General features: G+C 36.3%; 1 protein-coding gene across 1 annotated transcript in view; it reads right to left on the bottom strand.

Moving 5' to 3' along the window:
- Positions 1-831: 831 nt before the first annotated feature.
- Positions 832-13222, bottom strand: part of LOC141476644 (fibroblast growth factor 10-like) — a 97636-nt gene continuing 85245 nt past the window's right edge. The window contains exons 2-3 of the mRNA XM_074165426.1: positions 8809-8912; positions 832-3129 (exon numbers count right to left, since the gene is read on the bottom strand). Coding sequence (XP_074021527.1) covers positions 2932-3129; positions 8809-8912 — 302 coding nt within the window. The 3' untranslated portion in view covers positions 832-2931. The remainder of the gene's footprint in view (positions 3130-8808; positions 8913-13222) is intronic.

The raw sequence follows: 13222 nt of genomic DNA, 5'->3' as shown, positions 1-13222 counted from the left end.
ATTTGCTTTTGTTTTGTTTTGGGGCTATACAGCACCAAACCACATCCATAGTACAACAGATCTTTCCCTTTTTATTTTTGTGCAGTACCATTTCAGGTTAATAAAACAAACAAGGGGCAATATTCTTAATCTATATTCCCCACATTTTATTATTTTTATTTCAATATAACATACTATACATTGTTGCTCAGTGATTTTTTGTTTCCCTTTTCTTTTTTAAATCCCTCCCCCTGTTTCCTTTTGCTCGGGAGTCTGTTATGCTGAAGGTGACAGAAAACAGAGTTTATGGTTGAGGATCTGTGATACGCTAGATAGTGTCTGCAGTTTGTTCCCATCACAGTGGGTATTACAATATCCCAGTCATGCAGGAATCATTGATTCCTTCAAGGATTTTTATTTTTTTTAATTTCACTGCTATTCATGTCACAAATGGCTTCTGACTCACTTTGGAAAAGTGATATTTCCTGGGTTTGGCCTCTGAGCAGCATGGTGTTTTGAGTACTATGGTAATGTTTATGCATTTTTTCCCCTGATCAACTCATATAAGTAATGTTGCCAAAAGAGATCTTCATTTGTACCCTAAATGTTCTTTAAGTGGTCATCCAATACTGCATTTGTCCAATCTGACTGTGGTGGTCCATTATGTCGTCAGTTTTAATTATTGATTACAAATTTTAAACAACAGAAACTCACTTTTATCGTGGCAGTTAAGTTTTGCTGTGACCTCCACTAACATTTAAAATCTGAAATTCTTATTTCCCTTTCTAGAAAAATCTCATTTGTGAAGAAGCAAGCTGGAGATAAAGTACTATGAAATATAATGTTAGCCATCAGTTTTAAAACAGTTGAGTTTATTTAAGGACAGGAAATACAATCTGACCATTTTGTATTTTATGGGAAAGCTGTTATTTTTTGCTTTTTTTAAAAAACAGCTAATATATAAATAACAGACTAAGATTGAAGTGCTGATTATACATTGACTTAAATAAGTTATGGAAGATTCCAACACCACCTGCCTTTATAGAGGTTAAGCATTCTCAAAAAGACACATTAGGCAAGGCTCTCCTTTGTACCAAAATACAGTTTCCAAACAATAAAAATAAAACCTTTTTCACTACAAGAAATATTGAAGATAAAACTGCAGCATCAATATAATCTCACACTTAAAGTATCTGGAACAAAATAATATTATACTACTTTTCTTTCTTACTACAGACACTACAAAGGCTTATTTATTTATTTAGTGAAATACAATGTGAAGACAGTGGTACAAATTGTTTGATGTACTGTTTTCTATTTATCTGCTCTAACAAAATGAATTTCAATATGGTTACATTGGTGAGCTATCCAGAGCTCTCTAATTTTAAAGCAAAGCATAAAACAAACTTTATGTACCTTTAATTGAACAGACTTCATATTACGCTTAACTTTGTTACACTGCAGTTGCTCAAGTTAAGCCATGGGACTAGTAACACTTCATAAAAATGTGCTGGATATTATGTATTTTGAGCCTTCAGTTACTATGATGGATATGAAAGGCATGCTAAAGCTGGATACCAGCACGGCTTTTTGGTTAGCTCTCATATATAATATACATGTGAGTAATAATCTCTGATAAATGCCCAAACATGATTTTGGATTTCCTATCCCTCTGTCCTTAGGTATTGCTCCCACTATATGCCTATGATTCTACAAGCTGGTAACAAGGGTAAATATGCTGAATGGGCATATTAACTGAATAAGTGCAGAACTGTGTTGCCTTCTTATTTACCTTTTAGAGGTCAAATTTTACAGTGGGGAATTACACACTGTTTAATTTTAATGTTTGCAGTCTCAGTGGCTGTCCACACCTAGGTTCCAGCCCAAAGCTTGCTGCAGAATATCACACTGATTGCAATACATTAGATCTCAGTTCCAAACTGAAGTCAAAGTCAGATGAATATACACACAAATGTATTAACACCCAAGTACAGATGTGGCCCCTTCTCTCAATTTCAAAATAGCAGAAAGACCCCTGCAACAAAGTATTTCTTGAAGTTTTTTCTTGAGTGCTGATAAGTAAAAAAAACCTCTCCTACATAGACACCAGACACCCAATACCATAAATCTGAGCACTGCTTGTTTGGTCTTTTTGCTTAAGTGCAAGATAGTTTAGGAAAAAAATGGATTATACACATTAAATTCTGCCTTTAAAGCCTTGTCTAATACCTATTCTCAGAGTACTTCTGAGGTTTTGACATTTTAACCTAGCAACCTCTGTGTGAAGTACTGAGAAAAAGGGAAAATAACAAAGTAGTAAATAAGGAAAGCATTTCAAATCAAAAAGATATTTAACAACCTATTAAATAAATAACTTAGAAATAAAAAGGAATTAAGTTAGAACATACAAGTAAACCATAGTATTCATTTTGTTAGAACAGTTTTACACTACTTTGCTTATATCCCTTAATCCTATCCATTCTTTCACAAAGCTTCTCCAGAAATGTCATTATTTGTGTATGTGATCCAAGTGCTTCCAGTAAATGCTAGTGTGTCTAACTGTTCATTGGATCATTAGGCTTGAATGAGCAATTAAGATCTTTGATATGACTTAGTATTCTATAAATAACTTTCCCTATGAAGGTCATTCAACAGATTGCCTCAAGTCCCTTAAATTCTGCCACAGAGATTAAAAAAAATTGTTCACACTGGCAATAACTTCCATCCCATTTGATCCAGCTTTTATCTTGATTATAAGATATGATCCCAAACTAAATAAAAGTATTTCACGTGCCAGCAATGAGTACAAAACCTTCAAAGACTCCCCCTGCTCTCTTTACAAACAAGCAGATGTCTGCACTGTTTCCTTGCATTTACTTTTCAAGAAGATTACCAAATATTCTTGACGTAAGAGCCTTTGATTCATCTGCATTGATAAAATAGTTCCTTCATCTATGGCATTACTACCATTGGAAGAAAGTGAGCTGAAGTGCTTTTCCTTCTTGTTTTCTGTCCTCTCTTTGTGGCTCCCCTTCCATTCAGGGCCACAAACATTTGCCTTGCATTGTGCTTCCAATTTAAGGATGCATATGTGTTATATCCATTTTCTTCTATTCTTTCCTTCAATTTGCAATCACTGTTAAACTCCTTCTGTTAAAAGAAGAAAATAAATGCACAAATTCAGAATAAACATAATCTTTCAGAGATGCAGCATACTGAAGGTAAATAATTTCTAAAAATGTTCTGGAAGATTTGAGTGTTCTGTATGTGATGCCCTTTTAGGATCCTACAGTGTGTTTTAAAGAAAAGTTTAACTGTGTCCATATCATTTAAAGCAACATCAGTTAGATTGCAAAAAATGAAAACAACAAAAGACATAATCAGCTATTCAGTGCATAATTATTGCAGTAAAATGATATAATTCACTCAGAGCCAAAATGAAACTTCCCTGTGTTGGAATATGGCAACAATATTAAATCAAATTCTCAGTCATTAACTCAAAGTATGAGGTAGCAATCTTGGAATCATTCATCATATTTCAGTTCTAACAAATATAACCCTTAAATATTTTGAACCAGGTTATTGATATCATATGTTAAACAAATATGCATGGCATAGGCCTACTTCTTATCTAAAGTAAGATCCTTTACACCAGATTGGCCATGAAAAAGGGCGTTTTTTGGATGTGTGCAAATCACTGTTATACTGCTGTTACAATGGATGAGGCCTGTTTACTTTGCTGACCTGAAGAGGGGCTTAGCCTAAAAAAGAATAAGTAAACTAAGTAAACTTGAAAGTAATATTGTGTAGGGTACCAGAGATGAAGGTTTTATATTTTAAAAGGAGAAATTGTTGTCAATTTTTTTAGAAAGTATAAAAAAATACAATAATGTGGAAGCATGTGGGGGAAGACTATTTTTTCTATAATGTTAAATGCACTTTTATGCAGATCTTCTTCTCTATAATGAAGCCAAGAATGCTTTGTTTTCACAAATAAGTAATTCCTACATATAAAAAATCACACAAGTTACTTATATTCCATTTAGAAAGCTTTTGAAAGTAGGACATTTACAACATACTTAAATAACAGCCAAAAATTAGCATTTTGTTTTCTGCTTTTCTGAAAACAAGGTGCTATTACGCATCTCAGAGTATGATATACTAACTACATGTGGTATTTTTAATGTGTCTGTGAACAAGATGAGAAATATGTCTGAATAATAAAAGAATTTTCATGGTACAGATAAGAGTTTCAGGGATGTTTTATCTTTTATGATGATCAAAATCCTTAGAAATTCGGCTAATAAAGATATAAAGTACTAATAAAATGAAAAATAAGAATATTTTAAGGAATATATTTTCCATTCCTATTAATTTAAATTAGAATTTTTAAACTAGTTAATGCTCAGTACTTCAATACAGTAAGAATTTTCAGGTGTCTAATCAATGTTTTACTTAGTTGCTGCTAAGACTATAGAACACATGCTTATGTTTTCCTAACAGAATTGCACATATTCAAACTCAATTTGGCTCCCAAAATGCACTTCAAATTTGGGATTAGTAGTCAGTTGAATAATGATTGTTCGGGAAGACACTGTCAAGCAAAGACTCTGCAAAATGACCCTTGATACTGCCTGTATTCACAAAGCTACATACAGATCATTTAAATTTACTTGCTGTAATATGCCACCTCCTGCTTCAAGGTATTTAGAAGGCAGGTTAGCATCAATCACAGTTCTAAATTGCAGTAATTTCTCCTATCTGCCAGCACCTTATTTTCTTAAAGTAACCAAATAGTGAGTCTTCCTTTGTTCTCTTGTTCAAACCAAAGTCAGTCAAATGGCAAACCATTTGATAAACATAGAAACACTCTGTCTTGACTTGCTTTCCCAAATGCAGAATTGTACTCAGATACAAACTTTTATCTGTATTCTTAGATAATACAGAGAGAAGAGATGATGTGATGGGGTTAAGAAGTCTTATTGGCAGGAGTCTGAGTGTTAGCCCAGGACTGCTTTGCTCATTTCAAACAAATATCAGTATAACCCTGAACTGATGTCTATTGTGCACATGCTTAAGAGTGTTTTTACAATTTTTTTTTGGTTCTGTTTTTCATTTCTGCCACAAGCTGCCACACTGTAGCAATATGAATCTCACTGCAAGTCTTGGGAAGATGGGGAAAATAACAACAGAAGCATTCCTGAAATCTCTGATGCATTATGGAATAGGTTTTGATAAGTAATTATGTTGTGATTTTATGATGTGAATATTGAAAAATTATCTCAGCTTGAATTAAAAAAAAAAAAGGCTTTCCTCATTCATATCATCCTGTCAACACTATTTCTAATAACACTGTGAATTACTGAATCTTATGGCAGCATTTACCACTTAGAGTACATGAAAGCTGCTTTGCCGCCTTCTGTGTGTGTATAGAGTTGGAATGAACTCTCATCACACCAGCCGTGGCTAACAACTTTGGTAGGAAAACTTATCTCAGGCTTTGGGATGGATCATCACAAACAACTAAGTTAAACACCGTTCACTGAGTCATGTGAATTACCTATGGTGATTTATATTAACAACTTCACATATGTTCAGAAGCATATTCATGATCAATGAATGGAGCTTAACTGACAAATAGTAACTGTCAGCAACTCAGTATACCCTTATACCTCTCAATGGTGCAGGACTGAGCACTGATCATCCTGTATTTCTGACCAGTGTAATTTTAGAAATTAAAATTCACATTTATAGGAGCTTAAGAAAAATTTCTCTGTTGTGATCTTTTCTTAATGTGATTCTTTGATACTGCCCAGGAGTTTAGAAGGTCAGAAGTGGAAGAGGGAAAGGCTGTGGATGTTGTTTACCTGGACCTGGACTTTAGTAAGGCCTTGATACAGTGTCCCACAGTATCCTCCTGCAGAACCTGGCTGCCCATGGCTTGGATGGGAGTACTCTCCGCTGGGTTAAAAACTGGCTGGAGGGCCAGGCCCAGAGAGTGGTGGTGAATGGAGTTAAATCCAGTTGGCGGCCAGTCATGAGTGGTGTCCCCCAGTGCTCGGTATTGGGGCCAGTTCTCTTTGACATCTTTATCAATGATCTGGACAAGGGGATTGAGTGCACCCTCAGTAAGTTTGCAGATGACACCAAGTTGGGTGGGAGTGTCGACCTGCTGGAGGGTAGAAAGGTTTTGCAGAGAGATCTGGACAGGCTGGATCGATGGGCCAAGGCCAATGGGATGATGTTCAACAAGGCCAAGTGCCAGGTCCTGCACTTGGGTCACAACAACCCCATGCAGCGCTACAGGCTTGGGGAAGAGTGGTTGGAAAGCTGCCCAGCAGAAAAGGACCTGGGGGTGTTGGTCGACTGTTGGCTGAACATGAGCCAGCAGTGTGCCCAGGTGGCCAAGAAGGCCAACAGCATCTTGGCCTGTATCAGGAACAGTGTGGTGAGTAGGACTCGCGAGGTGATCGTCCCCCTGTACTCAGCACTGGTGAGGCCCCACCTTGAGTACTGTGTCCAGTTTTGGGCCCCTTACCACAAAAAAGACATTGAGGTGCTGGAGCGGGTCCAGAGAAGGGCAACGAAGCTGGTGAGGGGTCTGGAGAGTAAGTCTTATGAGGAAAGACTGAGGGAGCTGGGATTGTTTAGCCGAGAGAAAAGGAGGCTGAGGGGAGACCTTATTGCTCTCTACAACTATCTGAAAGGAGGTTGTAGAGAAGCGGGGATTGGTCTCTTCTCCCAAGTCACAGGTGATAGGACAAGAGGAAATGGCCTCACGCTGCACCAGAGGAGGTTCAGATTGGATATTAGGAAAAATTTTTACACTGAAAGGGTTATTAAGCATTGGAACAGGCTGCCCAGGGAAGTGGTTGAGGCACCATCCGTGGAGGTATTTAAAAGATGGGTTGACATAGTGCTTAGAGACATGGTTTAGTGATGGTTTTTATCAGTCAGGTTGATAGTTGGACTAGATGATCTTAAAGGTCCCTTCCAACCTAGACAATTCTATGATTCTATGATTCTAAGTAACCTTATGAACCAGGAGTGACTAGCCACAGTGCAGATGAGAGAGGACGGTTTATATAGTTTGTATGAATGGGTGTCCTGGTTTGAGGTAAAACAACCAATTTTCTGTTCAGTAATTTTACTTTGCAGTTAAGTCTCTTCTAACTAACTGAACCCTCTGAAAATCTCTGAAATTAAAAGCATATTGTGCAGAAACTGTTTGCTCTCAGAGTGATAAGACCTATGTTTGTAGTTTATGCCAAGGAATGGTATGCAGAGAGGCCCTTGCTTATACTTATTGCTATAACAACCAAGGTCAGCCAATTTCGTTATTTGCCCCATTGGAGGGTCGGAAATGGAAATGCGTAGAGGGATCCCACCTTCAGGGAGGAGTGGACAGGACAGGTGACCCAAACCTGACCAACAGGGGTATTCCATCCCATCTGCCCCATGCTCAGTATAAAAGCTGAGGGATCAAAGGGTCAGCCCTCTTTTCTTCAATGGCTGGCATCTGAGGAGGACCCTGTCTGTTCATCTGCCTTTGATCCCGATCCATGTGTTCCTGACTCCAGAGCTGGAATCCAGTTCCCATCTGTCGCTGAGTCTAGTCTGGGACCTTCCCAGTGCCTGCTGGTGACGTGATCATCATCCTGGGAGCTTGATACGGTTTTGTATATATTGTATATATTTCATTATTTTATTTTCATTATTTTATTAATATTTCATTAAAATACTTTAGTTTCTTCTGAACTCATAAATCTCTTTATCTCTCCTCCTCTTCTCCTGGGAGCGAGAGGTGCGGGGAGAGCATCTGTTGTTCGTCTCAGTGACCAGTCCAGCCCAAACCTCGACAATGGGGTTTAAGGAAGCATTTCTACAGGATTCACATCCTTCCCTAAAAAAAGAGGGCTAAATTACTTCAGCCCCCTTGAATCTCAGTTCATTCTGCTGGTGGTCTCAGACTGGCATTACTTCATCATTTTCAGCAGGGGTAGGCTTAGCTACATTGCATTGAGGATAAACCCAGCCCCAGTACCTATCTGTGAAGTGCTCTCCTTAAAGCCTATGGATGTTCTAAATACTGAGCAATCTGAAGATTGGTTCATAACCTTTACAGATGACTTGAATAAGTTTACATTTATGTGGGCTCAAACTCACGGGAACTGGCAAAAAGCTGCAAACCAAACTAGATGCAATACCAGAACAATATTTGGATAGTTACTGGGTTTTGTTCAGTTTTTTGTTTCATTTTGTGTTTTTTTTTTTACTGAAAGTATCAGTAACCCCAAACTTACACAAATACAAATAGAGTATATATGGACAGTTTTCAAATTATATTCAAATTTTGCTCAGTCAAATCTTATCTTCCTGCTGATATATGTCTGTCTCTCTGTACTGCCCATAATCTTATGTATTAATTAATACAATCAACTTAAAGCTGACTACTCTAGAAATCTTCTTGGCAGTTGTAGTTTGATAATTTGGTGTGTCTCTTCTATCAGCTGATTTTAGATACACTTTATTCCCCCAGAATTACTGATAAATGTGGCTGTACTGCAGAAAAAAAAAGGAAAAAAATAACCTTAAAGATTGCAGTAAGCATGATAAATCCCCCAACAGATGTTTTGGTATGATATGAGCCTAAAAACACCAGGGAGCTTGTGGAGAGAGGGGCTGCTGGTTTACCACAGGATGAAATTTTGATGAACAGCTCATTTCAGCTCTAATTAGTAGTAATACAGAGTCAAGTGGGGTTTTCAGTAGGTAAGAGGGAACTATGCTGACTACTGCAATCCATTTGGTAGGTAAAAAAATACTTACAGAGCCGTAGACTTTTCCTTTCTTGTTCATGGCTAAATAATAGTTGCTCTTAATGGACTTAACTGCCACAACTCCGATTTCTACAGAAGTTATCTCCAATATACCTAAAAAATAAAAATTGAGCTATTTAATCACTTCATTAGAGCATTTTCTCACTATAGAAAAGACCAATAAATCTGAAAAATACTAACTTTCTAATATTCAAAACCAACTGACCAACAAACTTTAGCAACGTTCTTCAAATCACTGCAAGAATATACACATTGTTTCAATTAACATGTTTCCTTCTCTAACTCTGCATTTTAAATCCCATAAATACTGAAACAGCTCCATTATCCTTAGCATAGATTTTATTAAAATTTATCAGAAGATACATCTGAACCACAGCATTAAATTAAATCTATAGCATATGTCAATAGAATGTTAGATTTACCCCAATCTTCAAAAACAGTGGTAAACTATTTATTCCTTGTAGGACAGTTAGATAAACTAAATCCCTTGGCTGCACTGAGCTGATAAAATTCATTTTTGGCAAGTGTGTTGACATTTTGGGATATAGTAAGACTAACCCTAACAGCCACATTATCTTTGTCTTTCAGATATTGGAAACATTTTACTGTGTTTGTAATAAATATGATTAAGTTTTTCTCTTTAAAACAAACTCTTTCTGGGATATTGGATGGCTCGAGGGGCCAGTAATAGGAGACAGAGCTTTTTATCTCTATATTTTCTGCCCAAGAGCATACTGATTTGGGAGTAATAGAAGTTACTACAACTTACATAATGACTTTAGAGATCCCTTTTCAGCTATTACTAGAGTAACTGGATGGCTATGTTGTTTGGGCATCGTGTCTTAATATAGGAGAAATAAAGCTCCAACCAAATGTCTTCTAAATGATTTATCCAGGTAGTATGCCTGGCTCAAACCTTTCTTCTGATTTTTAAAGTAGTAGTAGTCAGAACAATAGTCCATCTAACTCAGTGGTCACAACAGGTCTACCACTGAGGAAATTACAGGAAGGGCAAAATTGTTGAGAAATTTTAAAGAAAAACAGCCTAGACCAAGCCAACAAATAATGTGACAAATAGATCAGCTGGAAAAACATTGATAAGTTGCCAATTGCTTATAAAAAAAAAGGAATCTGCAATAATTTCCTCTTAAATCTGTTCTATGCTTTTTGTCTGAGCAGAGAAGTACTGGAAAATCCATATGTTTTTTCATTTACATACAAATTCCTTATGGTAACCACACACCAACTGAAGCCAACAGTGTAAATTGGTATTCAGTGCTTTTTCTGGAAATGCTGATTTTCTGTCCCTGAAAACTGAATGCAGTCTGTTCAGACTGTGGAACCATGTGGACTTTAGTGTGCAGTGAGGTGAGGAGGAAGTTTTTTCACTGATTTTTTTTTTTTCTAATGGCTGCTTTATATACAATGCAAAAACCATTCCGTATGGCCGTTGTACTGGTCTATGCAACTCAGGATTAACAGAGGAGTTGAGGGTGTTACTTCTTCTGTGATTAAAAGTAGAGGCTTTGATGGTAACTGGGCAGTGGCTGTGAATCAAGGATGACAAAGTAATAACTGATTTTTATTGAGAAGCAAACTGATGACATAGTTTATGTGCATGAAAAAGAGAACATCAAACTAAGCAATTTAACATGAAAGACCTCCTTTTATTGTCAAGAAAGAAGTGGCTTTTCTGGATGCATTTTTAAATATATAAATATAGATTTTTTTAATATATAAAAATTACATACATTTTGATATGAAGATATATAAATTCTAGTGCAATTACCAGAGGCTTTGTATTTACTTATCAAGAAGCATTAGGTTGGCCACAGCTACAAGGTCTAGAGTCTTTGCATATGAGAAAGACTTCAGTGAGAACTGCAATATAAACAATAGGTCTAGGATCTAGTAAAGCCCTTCAGAAAATGGGCCATATTAAACCAGAGATAATAATAATAATAATAGTTTCTTGTCCAAACCTATAATGAGCTGAAAGAGGAGGATTATTTTAATTTCTTTGTGAGTGTTTCACAATACAAATGCAAATATAAATATTGATAGGCACAAATGATCATGTATCATTAAAAAAACCCCCACAATTATAAAGCCTTCTGCTGTAAGGTTTTTATGGTAAGATTCTTAATTGTAGCATGAAAAATCAGCATTGCTAAGGATGGAGTTGCACATATAAACTAAAAATACTTCACATGTGCTGTGACAGATCTGAATATCCACTGAGTTTCTTACAGCTGTGTGAGAACAATTCTGTGCTAATTGCCACTCAGGCTTGAAACCCAATGGACTTGAACAGAGTGAAGACATAGTTACATATGACACTGCAAGTCTGCTACCTGTGAGGGGGTAAGAACAACAGTTCCCAAAATCAGCTCACTCCATCATCAGTGGTATCCAACTTAGTAGCGGCAAAGGCCCCTCTGATATCTGGAGCTACCTAACTACTGCCAAGCAGAAAAAGATATGGCCAGTTAGATGAATAAAAACTCCAAACATAACTTCCAGTAGTTACTTATGTGTAATGTTAGCTTGAGAATTAGCACAAGGTGCTTAAGTGGAAATAAGAGGAGCTATAACTTAGGGGACCTCTGTAATCTAGGAAGACCCAGAAAATGCGAGGGAAGAGTCAGTTAAGACCTACGACCTACTTTTAAGGCTGTCTGCTGTTGCAAAGGAGCCATATATCATTTTCCATATGTAAAATGAAGAGAATTACATTCTCTAATCTCAAGAAAAGTTGTGAGGGCTCCTTAATTAGGTCTTGATAGCCAGCTCATATATACCAGTGTCATGCCATTGATACAAGCAGATCAGTGAGTCCATACCAGTCAAGGCTTATTACTCTTAAAATGTTGCTCATTTTCACAGCAAAGAAAAGCCAAAGTTGCTTTCTTGATTTTCTGCAAGAGCATTAATATAGAGCAGTGGTCTTTAATATTTCTCTCCCATGGGTCATCCCCTAAAGTATTTGTGCTCAAAATCAAACACAGTTGAGTGTCTTAAGTTATATAGATGACAAGCTATTAGAGGGTAAGAATGTGGTGTGAACACTGCTAAAATGCCCACTTCTTTTTACACAAGTGACATGGTTTTTTTGTATTTTCCATGCCAAAGAAGTCAATTGCTGTAACCAAACTGTGAAACCAGTAAAACTAGGCTGGGTCCATTTCTAACAACAGCAGTAACAAAAAAAAAGAAGAAAAAGATACTGCATAACTTGTGCCATTATTAATTTTTTTTTATGTTGTAATGGATTGAACCGAGTTATATTTTGTCATATTATCCTTGTAACAATAACACCATGTTAGACCATTTCAATTGAAGTCTGAAATAAAAAAGGCATTTCAAATACTACTTTATATGTTTCTTGTATCTGATTTTATACCATTGCTTGGGCTCAGGCATTTCTATGGCTTAAAACTTTTCACTCCAAGAAAATGTGTAAAGTAAATAATTTCCATGGTATAATTTCACTTCTAATTAGGCTTGATAATAAGCACTACAAAAACTTAATATTCTTGGGGGGAAAATTCTCATTAGTAGTTAATTGCTTCTGGTTCCATGCTCTTTAGGAATGGGGAAATGAAAATATAACAATAAAAAAAAAAAAGAAAGAAAAGGAAAGTCTGTTGCCTCCATTATGGTTTTAAAACAGATAGCACACTATTATTTTACAGCCATAACTCTGTAAACTTCAACAATTGCAACTAATCCACTTTGACCACATCCACTTTAAAAGCATGGTTTTCAATACCCAAATCATTTCCAACTCATTATAATTAGAAACATTTTAAATATCAACTTGATATGTGCCCTGTAGCTATGCATGTGCTCTCTTTACAGGTCCCAAAGGCTAGAAACATATTTCCAATAGAACCCAAATATATTTAACTTAGACTGTATTTTTATAGTTTATAAAAGTGATCATTATATAAATGATAAAGCAACAGAAAGCTGACTGCCTGACTTGCTCCACACAGAGGGACTGTAAAAAATAAAAGTAAAAAATTGCTCTTACATGATTCTGTACACTATTTCCAAATGTCCTATGTTCTTATAAAAATGTTGGTAATATGAAGCAAAAAAAATTACAAAATATTCTAGAACTTGTGTGAAATTATGTCAAACAGTTTGTTAGGAAACAGACAACTTGACAGAGCATCATATATATTATCAAGGCAGTACTGCAATGGATCCAAACATACCCTGCAATGAGAACCAATGGATTCTGGGACCAAATTCAACTTCTTTGCAGTATGAGGCAGTGACCTTTTTTTGTGTAGCTGTGTCATTTGTGTAATAAGTTCTTAAAATGCACTCTAAACATTTGCAACCCTAGTTGCAGTCCTCTTAATGTAGAGGAACAGGGCCACCTTGCATCTTCC

Source organism: Numenius arquata, chromosome W (assembly GCF_964106895.1).
Source record: "Numenius arquata chromosome W, bNumArq3.hap1.1, whole genome shotgun sequence".
In the NCBI taxonomy this organism is placed as follows: Eukaryota; Metazoa; Chordata; class Aves; order Charadriiformes; family Scolopacidae; genus Numenius; species Numenius arquata.
Note: the sequence above shows the minus strand (reverse complement) of the source record. Positions and strands in the feature narration are given on the sequence as shown.